The sequence below is a fragment of the Platichthys flesus genome, chromosome 15 (genome assembly GCF_949316205.1).
Source record: "Platichthys flesus chromosome 15, fPlaFle2.1, whole genome shotgun sequence".
Classification (NCBI taxonomy): Eukaryota; Metazoa; Chordata; class Actinopteri; order Pleuronectiformes; family Pleuronectidae; genus Platichthys; species Platichthys flesus.
In genome coordinates, this window is record NC_084959.1 from 16444608 (window position 1) to 16459348 (window position 14741).

Sequence of the window (14741 nt, forward strand, 5' to 3'; positions counted from 1 at the left end):
ATATTGTCAAAGGAAATCTTTTGCAATGTTCACAGGCAGATAGGACTAACATAGATTCATCAGTTCATTTGTGTGCAGCAGGACTGTTCAAAACATTTGACATTGATTTCAAATCGTAATTGCTATTTTATAAAGTTTGTGCAAAACTGAGCGATTGCTTTTGTTGTGTCCCGGCAGAAAATTCCTTGCTGCGTTTCGCAAGCGAAGATAAAACGCAGGCCCAGGACTTCCTGCTGGGACGCAGCCTGAGTCAGAACAGGAGGAAGACGGAGAGACGAGGCAGCCCCACCCATTACACGCTCATCCCCGCCCTTCAGATGGAAGTGTCCCTGTCCACGTCCAGCTCAGACTCTGCGTCCCTCTACCATGTCAGTCCCTCGGTGTCGGTGAAAAGTCAAATATTTTTTTGGGAGCTAGTTTAAAACACACAGAAGCACGAGCTGAGCACAGAATCCGTCTGCATGACGTCATTCTGTTTTGTTTTTACCCTGCAGGTATTTGAGCGGTCCTCACTGCTGTCGAGGTCAAAGAAGAAGAGTAAAGGTAGGAGCATTTCTTTCAAGGTGTTTGACATGAAACCAAAGGTGAGCAATGGCTTCACGAGGAGTGTTTTCTGCCCCCCCCCCCCGTTCTTTTCCCCTGCAGTTGAAAGCCCCATGTCCTCAATCAGCAAGCGACGGATTTCCTGCAGGGACTTGGGTCAGGGCGACTGCGAGGGCTGGCTGTGGAAAAAGAAGGATGCCAAAACATATTTTTCACAGAAGTGGAAGAAGTACTGGTTCATCCTGAAAGACACATGCCTGTACTGGTACATGAATGAGGAGGTGAATATATTCTTTCAATTTTTTTTTCTTAAAAGAACAAATCCCAGAATCTTTTTGGTTTTCATTATTTGGCGTTTGGATTTCACTTAGCTTTTGCTTGTAACAGGATGAGAAGGCAGAGGGCTTCGTCAGCCTCTCGGAGTTTAACATCGACCGGGCCACTGAGTGCAGGAGGAAGTTGTGAGTATTTTTGTTCATCTGGGCAACAAACATCCAGCCTACAATTGATGTTTTCCCTTTGGCCTCTTTAGACAGAACTAGACGCAAAAGTCTGGTAATGATTCACAAAGCCAAAGGCAGAGACTTTATGAAGATACATAACAAGATGTTTGTTAGATAGCAAGATAACACAAAAAGTGGAATGATTTCCACAAAACCATGTGAAAGGATGTGGAATGGGCCAGGGATGAACTCATCTAATGTCTGTGTGGCAGGTCCAGGAATCCATTTTTTTAAACTTTCTCTCTTTCTTTCAGTTTTCTTCTTTTTTTTTTTACATTTTCCTGATTTCCCCTGAATTAATTGAGACTCTTGATGAATAAAATCAGAGATGTGTACGGACACTGATATTCATGATAATGAGCATTTAGTAACACAGGGAGAATGGTACATAACCACCTTCACTGGCTCTACAGTTTTCAAGGAAAAATATGTAATTATTAAATGAATTTAATGAAGTTAAAGTGTAATCCCAAAGAAAGTTCTTAAAAATCCCAAGTAGCTAGATCAGTAGATTGTTAACCGCATATCTGTTGAAAAACAGCTGTTAACCATTTTTGGGGGGGCAAAGATAAAGCAGAGGGTCGGTGGTTCGATCCCCGGCACCTCCAGTCTGCATTCAGAAGTGTTCTTAGGCAAGATACTGAACCCCAAATGGCCCCTGACGGCCGAGAGTGTATGAATGGTGTGTGATACAAAAGCACTGGGTGCAGAAGTGCTGCATGAATGCGTGTGTGAGTTGTATAAAAACATACCATTTATCATGTATAGGCTAATTGTTCACTCTTAGGTTGAATGCCAACTAATTCAGGGGTTTCTGAAAATCATTGTGTTTCTGAATTATGTTTGTTTACTTGTCTTAAACACGCCAAAAATAAACAGGAGCTGCTAATGCAATGATGCAAAGTCTTGCTGATTTGCGTCAGTCTGAATGGCAGTTTGTGTAATCATGTGCCAGTTTATCTTGGCAGTCGTGTCTATTCATATGTTAATGAACGCTTATATGTCCCCGTATCTGTTCTTACACTTGCTTCAATATACCCCCGGTTCCCTTTCAGCGCTTTCAAGGCTTGCCACCCGAAGATAAAAACCTTCTACTTCGCGGCGGAAAATGTAGACGACATGTCCCGGTGAGTTAACAAGGCTGTGATAGTCATGCTCTATAAACTCCCACAATCTCACATCTGCAATCACATTTAGCAACCCCTCCCCCCCCCAACCCCGTCTCCTGGCCGGAAATTAAATCCCCCCCCACTGGACTGCCCACTCTCCTTAACACCAGGCAGTTCTGTGAGGTGATTGATCAACACACACTCACACACACACACACACACACACACACACACAAAAGCACACACAGAAGACGTTTCATTGCATGTCCAGCTTCCGTGCGTCATGCCCGTTCTTCTCCCACACAGGTGGCTGAGCCGTCTCAGTATGGCGGTGGCAGGCTACTCCGAGCAGGAGAAAATTCACCAGGACCAAGGTGAGATGAGTCACAGACGCTGTTTCCCAGTGAAGCAAAAGAAGAGGGAAAAAAAAACCCTCTTCATCTGTTACAGGTCGCTGGTTTACAGTTATATAAAGCTGCGACAAGCCAAGCTGTAAAAATTCACGTCCAAATAAGTCACGACGAGTGAATTGGTGATTATTTTGCCTCGTCCCTCACCTGGTGCACTCGCTGTCACAATGTATCTGCTCCTTCAGCTCCGTGCTGCAAACAAGCAGCTCAGAGCTACAGGCTTCTTGTGTTTGAAATACGCAATATGTGCATTTCACTGCTTAAAATGTCTTCAGAAAACAAGTCCCTATGTAATCATTTCTGCAGGATTATAAAATCTTACACATGAGCATACTACTGTGGATTTGTTTGCACATGTAGCTTTGCACGCTTTGCACTTGAAGAGCTACTTTTTCCACTTAAATGCTTAAATGCTTAAATGAACATTGTCTCCTCTTTGTGGTGTCTTAACAAATTAGAGGTGTAATGTAAAAACCAGGCTTTAAACCTGGTTTTACTCCTTTTTTTTAAATTGTGTTACACATGTTGTAATGATAGGTGTTTGTATCTCCGAATCAGATTTTTGTGCTTGGTTTCATATGTTTATTTATGATATAACATAAGGCGTCCTTGGGTTTCTAGAAAGGTGCCGTTTCTAGATCCGCAGAAGCAGGGTTCAACTCCTCTTTCCCTTTCACATCACATCTGATTCAAGCCTGTCTGCTATGTGCTGTACAAATGCTAATTTTAGTGCTAAAAGGCTTTCTTTTAAATGTCTATATATTGCTTCTTACAAACGGACAGGAAATGACACCCCCTCATACCCTATAAAGTTATTTAAAAGCAGCCTCTATAGGAACCCAGCTACGGTGGGCGTGTGAGAGCAGGTTTGTCATTGAAGCTTCTTCCTGCACAAGCAAGTTGTTAAATTAGATCCTTAACACCTCCAGAAGTCTTAGCCGGAAGTTCTCACATCTTAGATTCATCCTCACCTTCCTGATCACACCTACATCACACCAACACTGCAGCTACCCTTTTCAGAACAGTCATCAACGGGGCGCAGGCAGATGATTATTCTGACACGACACAGCAGTTTGAAATTTGTACTAACTATAATCATCTGAATGGTCTAATAGTCCTTCGTGTTGCATGTTATAAGCTTGGTTTTGAATGTTTGTTACAGAAATATGACAGGACCTGTTTGTGTATGACAGATTACTGGAGTGAGAGTGATCACGAGGACATGGAAATGCCCTCGATGCCTAAACAGGACAGTCCGCCACCACCTTATGACACCTTTCCTAGAGCTTCCTCAGTGAGTCTGTCAGCCTGCAGTTGAATAGACCCATCGAACATCACCCTATGTGGCAGACGTCGCTTTCTTTTACTAACGATCTGTCTGTACACAGGTGAGTCCGTACCTGGAACCGAAACGAGGCCATTTCTCCTCCTCGGACACGTTCCATTCCCGCTCTTCCCATGAAGAGTTCCACTCTGAGTCTCGCGAAGGCAGCATCAGCAACAGCGTCTCCCCCGGGCAGAAGACGAGCGGCCATCGAAACTCGTGGCATGACCAGATGGAGAGCAGCACCAGGATGCACTACCTCCAGACGTTCCCCGTGGAGGAATCCCTGCAGTCTGATGACAGGGAACACCTGGCGGTTGAGTACCGCAGGCAGTCCACCCTGCCGGCGCCACGCAGCCTGCTGCAGGAACAATACAGAGCCCTGCCTCTGCCCCCCAGGTCCAGCATCGATTCAGACGCGGGTGGAAAACCTCGAAGTTTCACGCTACCAAGGGACAGCGGGCTGCACGCCATCCTGGCCGCCACTGCAGCTGCGTCGGATCCCAGAGAGTCCCAGCACTACCACCGGGTCAGGGACACAGGTCAGCATCACATGTACCGCAAGCATAGGCCATTCAAATTGAATTATACTAGATGGTTTTGACTAATTTGTTTGATTAATAGAAAACTGATTGACGTGAAATGTTAGACTGAATGGTTGTTGGTCTATGTATGTGAGCCCTCTGATTGGCTGGCGACCTGTCCAGGGTGAACTCTGCCTCTGGCCCAATGTCCGCTGAGGTTGGCTCCAGTGAATTATACAATCAAAGAAATATGCTCTCTTTGGGAAACTGTAACTGTTGTTTATAGTTTCAAATCTACAGTTTATCAACACACAATAATATAACTTTTTTCTTTTGTAGGTTCAGAACTTTGACAGATTAATCATTTGTTTATATTTCTCTGAGGTGCTCCTGCAGTTCTTTGTTAGTGTATTTGTTAGCAGGCTTACGCAAGAACTACTCAATGGATTTCCAACAAGCCTGTTGGAAGGATGGAGTGTGGGCCTTGGCAGAAACCATTAAATCTTGGTACAAGTGGTGGACATATTTAGTTCAAAGATTTTTTACGAGTGTGTACAATTTAATTTGGATCAATTATTTCATATTTCTTAAAGTTATATAATTCACAATTGTTTTTTATTATTAAACTACAGCCTTTCTAGCTGACATACACAGTGTTGCTTTATAATTCTGTGTTCAATAATTTTTTCTATAGCTATGACTAAAATATACCTTATGAGAGCAGAGAAGTCCAAACACTCAAGAAGTAATGAGTTGTTACATTCACAGGATCACTGGGTCTTGTATGAGAAACTTATCTAACAGTATACACCTATGTGTAAGCACCAGTGTTAAACAACATCCAGTATAAAGCCAGTTCAAATGGGCTTGTCTGAAACAGCTATAAAGGGACACTTACCTCATCTGACAGAGTTCGGAGGCTCTGCCACTAGAGGAAAACTGAGGTGTCACTGGCCTCATCCGCTCCTGCAAATTGTTATTTTTTAAGTATCTTTTAAGATCAGTCTTCCTATCTGCATGGTGTTGAGCAAGGGAACTTATTTGTCTTCAGTAATTCGATTAAAGCCGCTAACAGGAGAGTCAGAGCCGGCAAATGTCAGAGGTCGTCCACTGGCTGTCATTGCTTTATTGGATTGGATTTACAGCCAGCCCATTTGCTCCAGGGTACTTGTCCACGTGAGATGAAATTTAGTGTCTTATTTGATACTGATTTATCTTGACAGTTCACTCTCTCTGTCTCTGTCTCTCTCTCTCTCTCTCTCTCTCTCTCTCTCTCTCTCTCTCTCTTTCTTTATCTCTCTCTCTCTCACACACACACTCTCTCTCACTTTCTCTCTCCTTTTTCCTCTCTCGCCCAATCGAGATGTCATTGTGCCTCCTGGCACGGTTTGGATGGTGAAGCGAGGAGGAATCCTTTCAGCCAGTGTTAATGTTGGATTCTGAACAGGATAAAGAAGCACGCCCTAGGCCCCTCTCTTCATGTCCTCATTTATCTTACACTTAGCTCTCTCCTCCGTTGCCTGCGAAGAAGGGAGGCAAACACAAAACAAGCAGCAAATACAGCATGATACATTTCAAGGCACAGCCAGGGCGCGTCAGAGCGCTTCAGAACCTGCCACCCTCTTTGTGAAACAAAAAAAAAGAGTGACAACCGATTCAGCTTGAGTGTAGTGTGAGTATCATCCCAAAAGAGGGCAGTGTATCCTAACAGGAGACACGAGGGCGCTGGTAGAATAATGGCTCCCGTGTTATGGAAAATGTAATATTGACAGAATTAATGATGCATTTAAAAATAGGAAGGTCCTTAAAGTATATGAGGACCATTTTGTATTTTTAACAAGAGAGGAGTCATATCAGTGCATATCAAAATGTGATTTTGTATATATTGGAAATAATGTAATAGTTAGTCCATCCAAATCATAAAATAGATAGTTTTAGCTTTATTTGCAGCTAAGTACTGTATTGGGCATCATAGTTCAGTAGCAAGCAGCTGAAAGGATTACTTCGATTTTTTAAATTAAGAAAACATGACAAACAGTAATGGTTAAGGCATCTTTAATAATATGTGTACCCTCTTTTAATAAATACAATATGAAAAAGTTAGTATGTTTAGATTTGAATAATAACACTATTTTTAAGATTCACAATCCAACAGATAATTATTAGTTCAGGAAATAATTACAGTAAAAGATTTTTCTTGAATAATAATAATTAAATAATACAAAATTTGAAGTAAAAGTAAAATGATGACCACTTTTTAGTTTGGCTTTTATATACATACTGCACTTGTTTCTTGTGATAGTGCAGTGCCTTTGCTGGTGATGTGTGTGAGTGTGTGTGTGTGTGTTATGTATGAATATTATCAATATTTATTAATAAGTCCCTTCAACAGCCCCTTATCAGCATCAGCTCTCTGTCATTTCGTGGCAGGCAGGTGGGCAGTGTGTGGGCAGGGAGAGGCTGATTTCACTTTCATATGGTGGAGTGCTTAGAGATCCACTGCTAAAATTATTTTGTGGAAAATCTCTAGTGTTTTTATTTGGTTTAAAGTAGAAGGACTCTTAGTATGTTTTTTGTAAAAAAAAAAAAAGGTAAGAAAACTCATCCCTCACTTCAGTTAATTGAGAAATCCTTGTTGTTAATCGTTGCTCTTCTTTCACGGCAGGTCGTGGACGGGACTGCAGGATGCAGGCAGACTCTCTGGGGGACTTGTATCGGGCTCTGGAGCAGACGAGTCTGTCCACCTCGGCTGATCACAGATCAGCCAGCCGCCTGGAGTACAAGCGCTCATTTGTCCGCCGAGTTAATGACCCCCTGCTAAATGACAAGCTTCATCGCCTCCGCATCCTCAACAGCTCACTGAAGGTATAACAACAAGTTAAGTGCATTTATATCTGTATAAATATCTAAGTGTTGTATTTGCCTAATCAGTTCCTCCATTTTTTTACAGAATATCCCTCTTCAAGACACAAACCGGTCCTTGGGTTATTTAGGGTAACCTGTCAGGATCATTATGTTGATAAAACCTTGACCGTATCGCCTCTGCCTGTGCCTCACACAGCCAGCATTCGTTCGCTGGAGATAAAAAGGCACCAAAAAATCGTTTTCCCTGCTTGACCTGTCCATCTGTTTTTCTTGTACTGCTCCCTGAACCCCACTTACTGCGCAGGAGCCCCGCCTGACCTCACCGTTTTGAAGATGAGGGCAGGCACAGAAAGGCAAAAAGAGATGTCTCAACAGAATGAACTTGTGGACTCATCAGGGTTTCTGACTGGCATTTATGCACTTTGTGTCCTCGTCAAAGATTTCCCGGAGAGTTTTGTAAATCACCGCTCATATGCATGGCCACCTCCCGTCACTGCAACAACATGCAGGGGAGTCGTGTACAGCTGCTCTGAAAAGCTTTGACGATAACAGGATTTGGTAACAAAGCTATTTTGGATGTGCACAAAATGTTGTTATGCATGTGTGTATGAATATTGGATATAACATTACTACAGCAACAGTGACTTGGGGTACTTACAGTATTCAAATAGTAAAACAAGTTCTGTGCCTCAGTGATTGTGAATGTACATTGTACTTCTCCATGAAAGACAAGGGATGACGTAGAAAGGAAGCTCTTCCTCCGAACAAGGGCACAAAAATAAAACAATAGGCAATAATGAAGTAATCTTGTAAATTACAAAGGAATGATGAGAATAATCGTCTATTTTTGTATGCATGCCGTCTACCTGATTGTTTGTAAAACGGTTTTGTATTTCTCAGTGAGTCCACCCCTCTACCGCATTGTGTATTGAAACCTATTTTCCAATTTGACCCCAGAGAGGTTCTTTTTTTGAAGTGTTCACCACAGTAAGAGAAAGAACTGTATTTATTGAGTGTTTAATGTACAAGCATGCTTTGCATACCTAAAACACATTACCATGCCATTTGAAATTGACTGACATTCCTCAAGTGTGCCACATTGTAGATACGTTTCTCTTTTTTTTAATTAAATAAAGTATGACACGGGCACACATAAGACACACTGTTACATGTTTCATTTTTACATTCTCCTCCCTCCAGGCAGGTGAGGTATACTGCCCTCACAGGATGATAATAATATTCAAACATGAAACACCCATTCCTGGTTTGTACAAAGCCTCGGGCCTCCTTATATGATATGGTAAGTGTAATAATTAACATAATTAAACAGAGGGGGGGGGACAACACTGAAAACTGGTGTCTAATGGAAACACACACTACGATGTTTAAAAGCGAATCTCAAAAACAGGATAAACTTTGAAAGGTGAAGTAGGAATAATTATTTCCAATACTGTTCTTTTTTAAACGTGAAAAGGGTGGTGTGGTTCTGAAACCACGAGGAACTTGCTGCCGTCCTCCAGGGAACGTTCCACTCCAGAAAGGCAAAGAACAAGGACTCCTGCACTAAGGCAGGCCCAAACACATAGAGATGCACGTTAATCAGTGCATAAAAGACTCTAAGACTAAAACAATAAATACAGCAGGTGATATTTTACTATTTAAAATGTTGTTTTTTAATCTTTTTTTACAAAGGTTAAGTATAGAGTTCAGTTACATCCTGATTGACAGAAGGTGATTATGGTTGCAGATAATCTTTTGACTTCAGCTTTTTAAAGATAGATAGATAAATGGATAGATAAATAGATTTAAGAGATAAATAGATACATAGATAGATGGATAGATAGATGGATAGATGGATAGATGGATAGATAGATACTTTACTGATCCCAAAGGGAATGTTGGATTTAGATTTCTTTCAATCATAAGACAAATTAGTTATATACATGCATGTATCCTTTCCATCCTTATTTCGTCAGTTACCCATGTCTTTATTTACCCTCAGTTTATTCATTTTGCTTTGTTCTTCATCTCAGTGCACAATGTTCCTCAAATAGAACAAGACCAACATAGTACAAAACACTTTGGGCACAGTATCATATATTTTTACCACAAGAGGGCGGTGAAGGCTCTTTAATGGCCACTGCATCAAGCACCATAAGCACATACACTATACACTACAGACACACATAATGATAATGTGCTGCTTCAAAGTCATCTCCTATCGATTTACTGGGTTATAAAACACAGTAACTGTATTAATGTAGTGACATTAGAAAAGAGAACTAAAGCATTAAAGATAATAGCAAGTGTGCTTAAGGTTTGAATACCTCAAGCACACTTAATCTCATGCCGTTAGTCTAAGTATCTGCACACACTCTAGTGCTGATGGCAAGATAGACCCAGTGTATTTAAGTGTGTTCATACACCATACAGTCTCCCATAATATATGCAGACTATATCTTTAAGACTTTTTAGTTTAATGTTCCTGTGCTCTCAGAGTTTTCTCATGAACTAATAGTTTCTCAGTCCCGTAGGGAGAACATGAATTTGAAAGCAGTATCGACTTGTTCATGGGCACTAGAGTACCAGAATATCCACTCCACACTATACTGTTATAAACTGTATAAAACAATACTTGACCTTCATCCTTGATGGACGTCTTGAAACGTAATAAATCGTTAATCTAACTTTTGGAACTGATATGTGTCTTAGCAGCAGAGCAAAAACGTACTTGTATGCATCATTAGTCGGAGAATGATTTGTGACAAATGAGTTGGTCAGAAACTCAGCCATAGGTGGTAGACATACAACATTTGTTCAACAGCTCCAGTGATTTGCTTGTAACTTCACGTCTTGTAGTTGAGGAACAGTTTTACCTGTGGCTACCAGTAGGTGGTCTCTTGATGAATTTTATATACAGTCTATGATGATTATACAACCCCCATTTGAGGGTTGCAAGACCATTGGCTATCCAAATTAAATACAAACTTATTGTCTTACACAGCAGTAATGGTATACATTTTTCTTTAATTAATCATGGAGGCTATTATGACTTTATCCAGAGCTGTATCCACAGGAGGTTCGGTCTCTGGGTCTCACCTACAGCTAAGGCCCATCTTACTCCCGCCGTGTGCACTCTGTGGTGAAACAGGAGACTCAGGGCATGCGCTATGCCTTCCTGCTGGGTCTCCATCTGCTGTTGAGGTGGTTAGGGCCCGATATTGATGGCAAAACATTGTGTTTATGACATGTGTCGTCATCTCAACTGATGGCCGCTGATCTCACATGTGTACTCGGCACTATGCCAATGCTAATGGGAGGAGTGATCCCCCTTGCTGTGGAATGGGAGTGGGTAATTCAGGGTTCCTGTCTTGAGGCTCTTTGGTGCAATAGTAGCACCAATTCACATCTGCAAGCTTCAAGGTGTGAGTCTAAATCTGAAAGAGTTTATTGTAAGACCATGTGCAGGTATGCAAAGAAACTTCAATGTGATCCAGGGATTTTCTGAGAGACTTTAAGAGGCCACGTCTCCCTTGTGTAGGCATGTATACATGAGAAAATGTGGATATGTGTGAATATGTCAGGACTTTAGTCCCATTTCCATTAACAACATGGCAACACATGACTAATCATTAAGGCAGACAGGTGTAAAGAGCTTTTTCCATGATGACATAGTTCTGGTGCTGCATTTGTCGTTTAAATTCACTTCACAAACATGTCAAGTGAGTCAGATATGTCATCCTCAGACATCTTAGTCAATCCCCCAGATATTATTACATAGATAGGATGAGAGTGATGCGTAAATTCGTATAAACCCCTGTATGAGGATACAGGTGCATACTGGGGTGGTGGAGGGGCTGAAGCAACTGGCAGCAATACTGAGGCAGCAGCAGGGCAAGCAATGGGAGTGATGGGACATTTTCTCTGCTTAAATAGGCCGCCTAATAGGGTGGATGGTTATTGTAGATGATTGTGGAGAGGTCTGTCACATGATGTGAGTCACATGATTGGAGCAGCACAGCCTGCGTTGGCTGACTGAACTAGCTCGCAAGCATCCGTCCATTTAATTCCATCAACATTTACTCTACTTTAGGTTTATAAAAAAATTGCCATTGACATATAGCTTTAATTTGACTTAAAATACTTTGGATGAACATCTCTAAATATTTTGAAGCACCTGTGTTGCTTGACTTTTTTACTGCATTCTCAGATTTTCACAGACTCGCTGTGAACCTTGGTCTTTTGTAAAGCTGTACCATTCATTTGTATTTGGCAGTTGCAACCTAGATTTTCTAACACATTATTGTTAATAACCTGAATTACCTTTCTGCCATACCCTTTATTCCAAAACTACCAGAGGTTTCTCCATGTGGAGAACCCAGCTATCAGACAGGAGACCGCGGCTGTGGTAGGGGAGTGCACAAAAGAGGAGTCTGAGTGTCCATTATGCAAGGAATGTGCCTGCTCAGTGGAACAGCCATTAGGTTTCATGAGGTTTACCATGTGAGTGCCTGACAAACTAATATTTAAGGTACTTCGAGCACACACACCCACACACAAAAACACCCACAGACACACACACGGCTCCTGATTTCATTAAAGGCATTAAACAAGGCCCAAAATGGTCGACCCCACGCGGCATTTGGGCCCCTTACCGTTGGTGTGCTCCTTGCAACTGGACCTCACAAAGTAAGAACTACGAGTGCACACACAGACACACACACACACACACACGCACACACACACAGTTGTTGTGTCTCCATGACTTCATAGGACATCATATTTTCCCCATAAAGAAGACAAATCCCCAACATAAGTAATACCTATACCATACACTCGCTCAAATGAGTGTATATATAATGTATAATGAATATGCAATTGCATGACATTATGTATGGGCAATTTTTTTGTGTGTACTTTAATTTGTTTCTTCTAGTCAATATTGTAGTTAATGAAATGTTGTTGATGTTCTCAGTTACACGTGGCATCTATTGCACTTCTGTCCGTCTGGGGAGAGGGATCCCTCACATGTAGCTCCCTCTGAGGTTTCTACATTCTTTCCCCTGTGAATAGTTTTTGTTAGTGGTGGTTTTTCCTCGCTCTTGTTGAGGATTAGAGAAAAATGATATTGCACCTTATTAAAACCCTATGAGACAACCTTTGATTTGTGAATATGGGCTTTACAAATTTTTTTTGAATGATTTATTGAATTTATTAATAATCATATTGATTCATGTACATGCACATAAAATATTGAAAATCCCAAATAATATTGTCGGTTGATCTTTTACAATTGAAATGATAGTGTTGTATTTAAACTCTTTATACATCGTGTTTTAATGAGTGAAGTGGTGTTTCATGCTCTAACAACCCTGTTCCTCACTCTCTCTCTTTTACAGGTGACATTTCTGTTTGAACAATAATCACTGGGGAGAAAAGATGACATTTATCAACCGGAAGAAAGTCATAAACTATCTATTGTTAGTTTTTGTTCGGTCTCCATTGCTCGAAAAAAAGCAAAATTCAACATAATTATCCATTATTTCACAACCTCTTCCCCCCCCCACACACACTTTGCTCTTCATGATCCCAACTCTAAAAATGCAAGACACTTTAGATTTCCATCACCAGTTTTATTCATAACTGAAACACTTTATCAACAAAGACAAGTAAACAAACAGTGCTATATAACAGTTTGAAGTGCAGACAGGACAATGAAAGACAAAGATGTGTTTTAACATTTCAGTGCTACAGCCCTATATCGTATATTTACATCAAAACAGGTGAGACAGTGTGTGTTTACAGCCCTCCTGTGTTATAAGTCATGGTCCGTGGAAGATAAGACATTCCGACAGAAACTTAGAACATTACTGTTCATAGCACAAGTCCTGAGCTGCAAGCCTGTTGATGCTTCAGTAATTCCACGAGGCATGACATGCATTAAGAACAGTCCACATGTTTTTCTGTGCATCGGCAGGTCTGCTCTGCAAATGAGATTAAACAGCAGGAGATAACACATGTCATGTTTCTTCACCAGAGGGCCCCAGTCTTACTGGCCCCGAGCAGGACACTCTTTCACTGCACAATAACAACACTCCTCTTGGCTTTACATCATTCGCAATTGCTTACTTTTTCTGCTGAAATGCTTAAACAATTGCACCCTTATGCCTCGGATACCCAAACCATAGATCGCTGGATTAAGGATGGGTGGGAATATCAAAAAGTACAAAGACAAAAACAACTTTACTCCGTAAGGCATGTTCCTAATGTTGAATCGACTTTGTACTACTTCAAAAAAACACCCGATGGAGAAGTTAGTGATCGCTAGTAGGTGTGGCGTGCAAGTCCTTAAGGCTTTGAACCCGGATTTGCCGAATGACAGGGCACATATCCTTAGGATGTGTGCATATGAATAAAATATCATGATAAGCTGTGGTAATGTGTAGACACCTAAAGATAACAATAATAATATGTTAAAAACAGAAGTATCCGTGCAAGCAAGTTTCACCAGAAGGAAGTTAGCACAGTACAACTTCTCAATGGATCTATTACAAAACCTCAGCTGAAGAGTGAAAAAGAAAACAGTTAAAAACGCCAGCATGGGGAACAGCCACATGAAAATTATGAGTTTCACAAGTTTCTGTGACATGATCGCATGATATGGCAGAGGGTGACAAATAGCCAAGTATCTGTCGTAACTCATCACAGCGAGAATTGTGAATTCAATGGCGGCAAACGTGTGGATGGCGTAGATCTGCGTCTGACACAGCGACAGAGATATCTCATAGGAGTGGGAGAGCATCATGCTCAGCATTGCCGGCAGCAGAGCGCTTCCTCCATACAAACCATTCACAGCCAAGTTACACACCAGCAAATACATCGGCTCATGCAGGTGCTTTTCACGATAAACCACCCAAATCAATGCAACATTTTCAACAAGAATAGTTATGTATAAAATCAGAAACATGCAAAAGTACAGCGGCTTCAGGTCCTTCATGCCGTAGTAATCAGACAGAAGAAAAGACGTCACTTCAGAGAAATTGTTCATTCTTACCAACTCAGAATACAGAATATGCTGCACGGTGCTACACGGTGCTGCCCTTTGTACACTTAGCCCCCCAACCTACCTGTGTTTAACTGTTGCAAGCAGCCTCATATCCCGTACTCTTTTTCCCACATGGGATTAAGTCAGGTGATCATATGTCAAATAATTGCTATACACGATTGTAATTAGTGAGGGTGTTGCATGTATGAATCTGTTTCTTCACTGTAAAGCAAGTAACTGAAACTTAATGTGAGATAAAAGTAATATATTTGATGAGATCGTTACTATGTAAAGTTATTTCCATCTCTGGCCCTCCACTGCATTATAGAATAGAATATATCGAATAAATGTAAAATATTCTCAATCCTCAGTGTTTCACACAGACATCTATACACATCGGCCTGACAACCAGAGGCGG

At 41.3% G+C, this 14741-nt stretch overlaps 2 protein-coding genes across 2 annotated transcripts in view; one reads left to right on the plus strand and one right to left on the minus strand.

The window, feature by feature from the left end:
* The window catches only part of LOC133970209 (connector enhancer of kinase suppressor of ras 2-like), a 28546-nt gene extending 20091 nt beyond the window's left edge, over window positions 1–8455 (plus strand). The window contains exons 13-22 of the mRNA XM_062407089.1: window positions 178–368; window positions 495–543; window positions 646–824; window positions 931–1004; window positions 2102–2173; window positions 2462–2529; window positions 3759–3859; window positions 3954–4431; window positions 7079–7278; window positions 7364–8455. Of these exons, the coding sequence (XP_062263073.1) occupies window positions 178–368; window positions 495–543; window positions 646–824; window positions 931–1004; window positions 2102–2173; window positions 2462–2529; window positions 3759–3859; window positions 3954–4431; window positions 7079–7278; window positions 7364–7411 (1460 nt within the window). The 3' untranslated portion in view covers window positions 7412–8455. The remainder of the gene's footprint in view (window positions 1–177; window positions 369–494; window positions 544–645; window positions 825–930; window positions 1005–2101; window positions 2174–2461; window positions 2530–3758; window positions 3860–3953; window positions 4432–7078; window positions 7279–7363) is intronic.
* A 4929-nt stretch (window positions 8456–13384) lies between these two features.
* LOC133969864 (olfactory receptor 52D1-like) lies at window positions 13385–14326 on the minus strand. The gene has a single exon (XM_062406569.1). The coding sequence runs from the start codon at window positions 14324–14326 to the stop codon at window positions 13385–13387; it is 942 nt and encodes a 313-aa protein (XP_062262553.1).
* Between the last annotated feature and the right edge of the window lie 415 nt (window positions 14327–14741).

What these genes read in the sequence shown, in the direction of transcription:
- LOC133969864 (XM_062406569.1), bottom strand. Translation starts at nt 14,326, where the DNA reads ATGAACAATTTCTCTGAAGTGACGTCTTTTCTTCTGTCTGATTACTAC.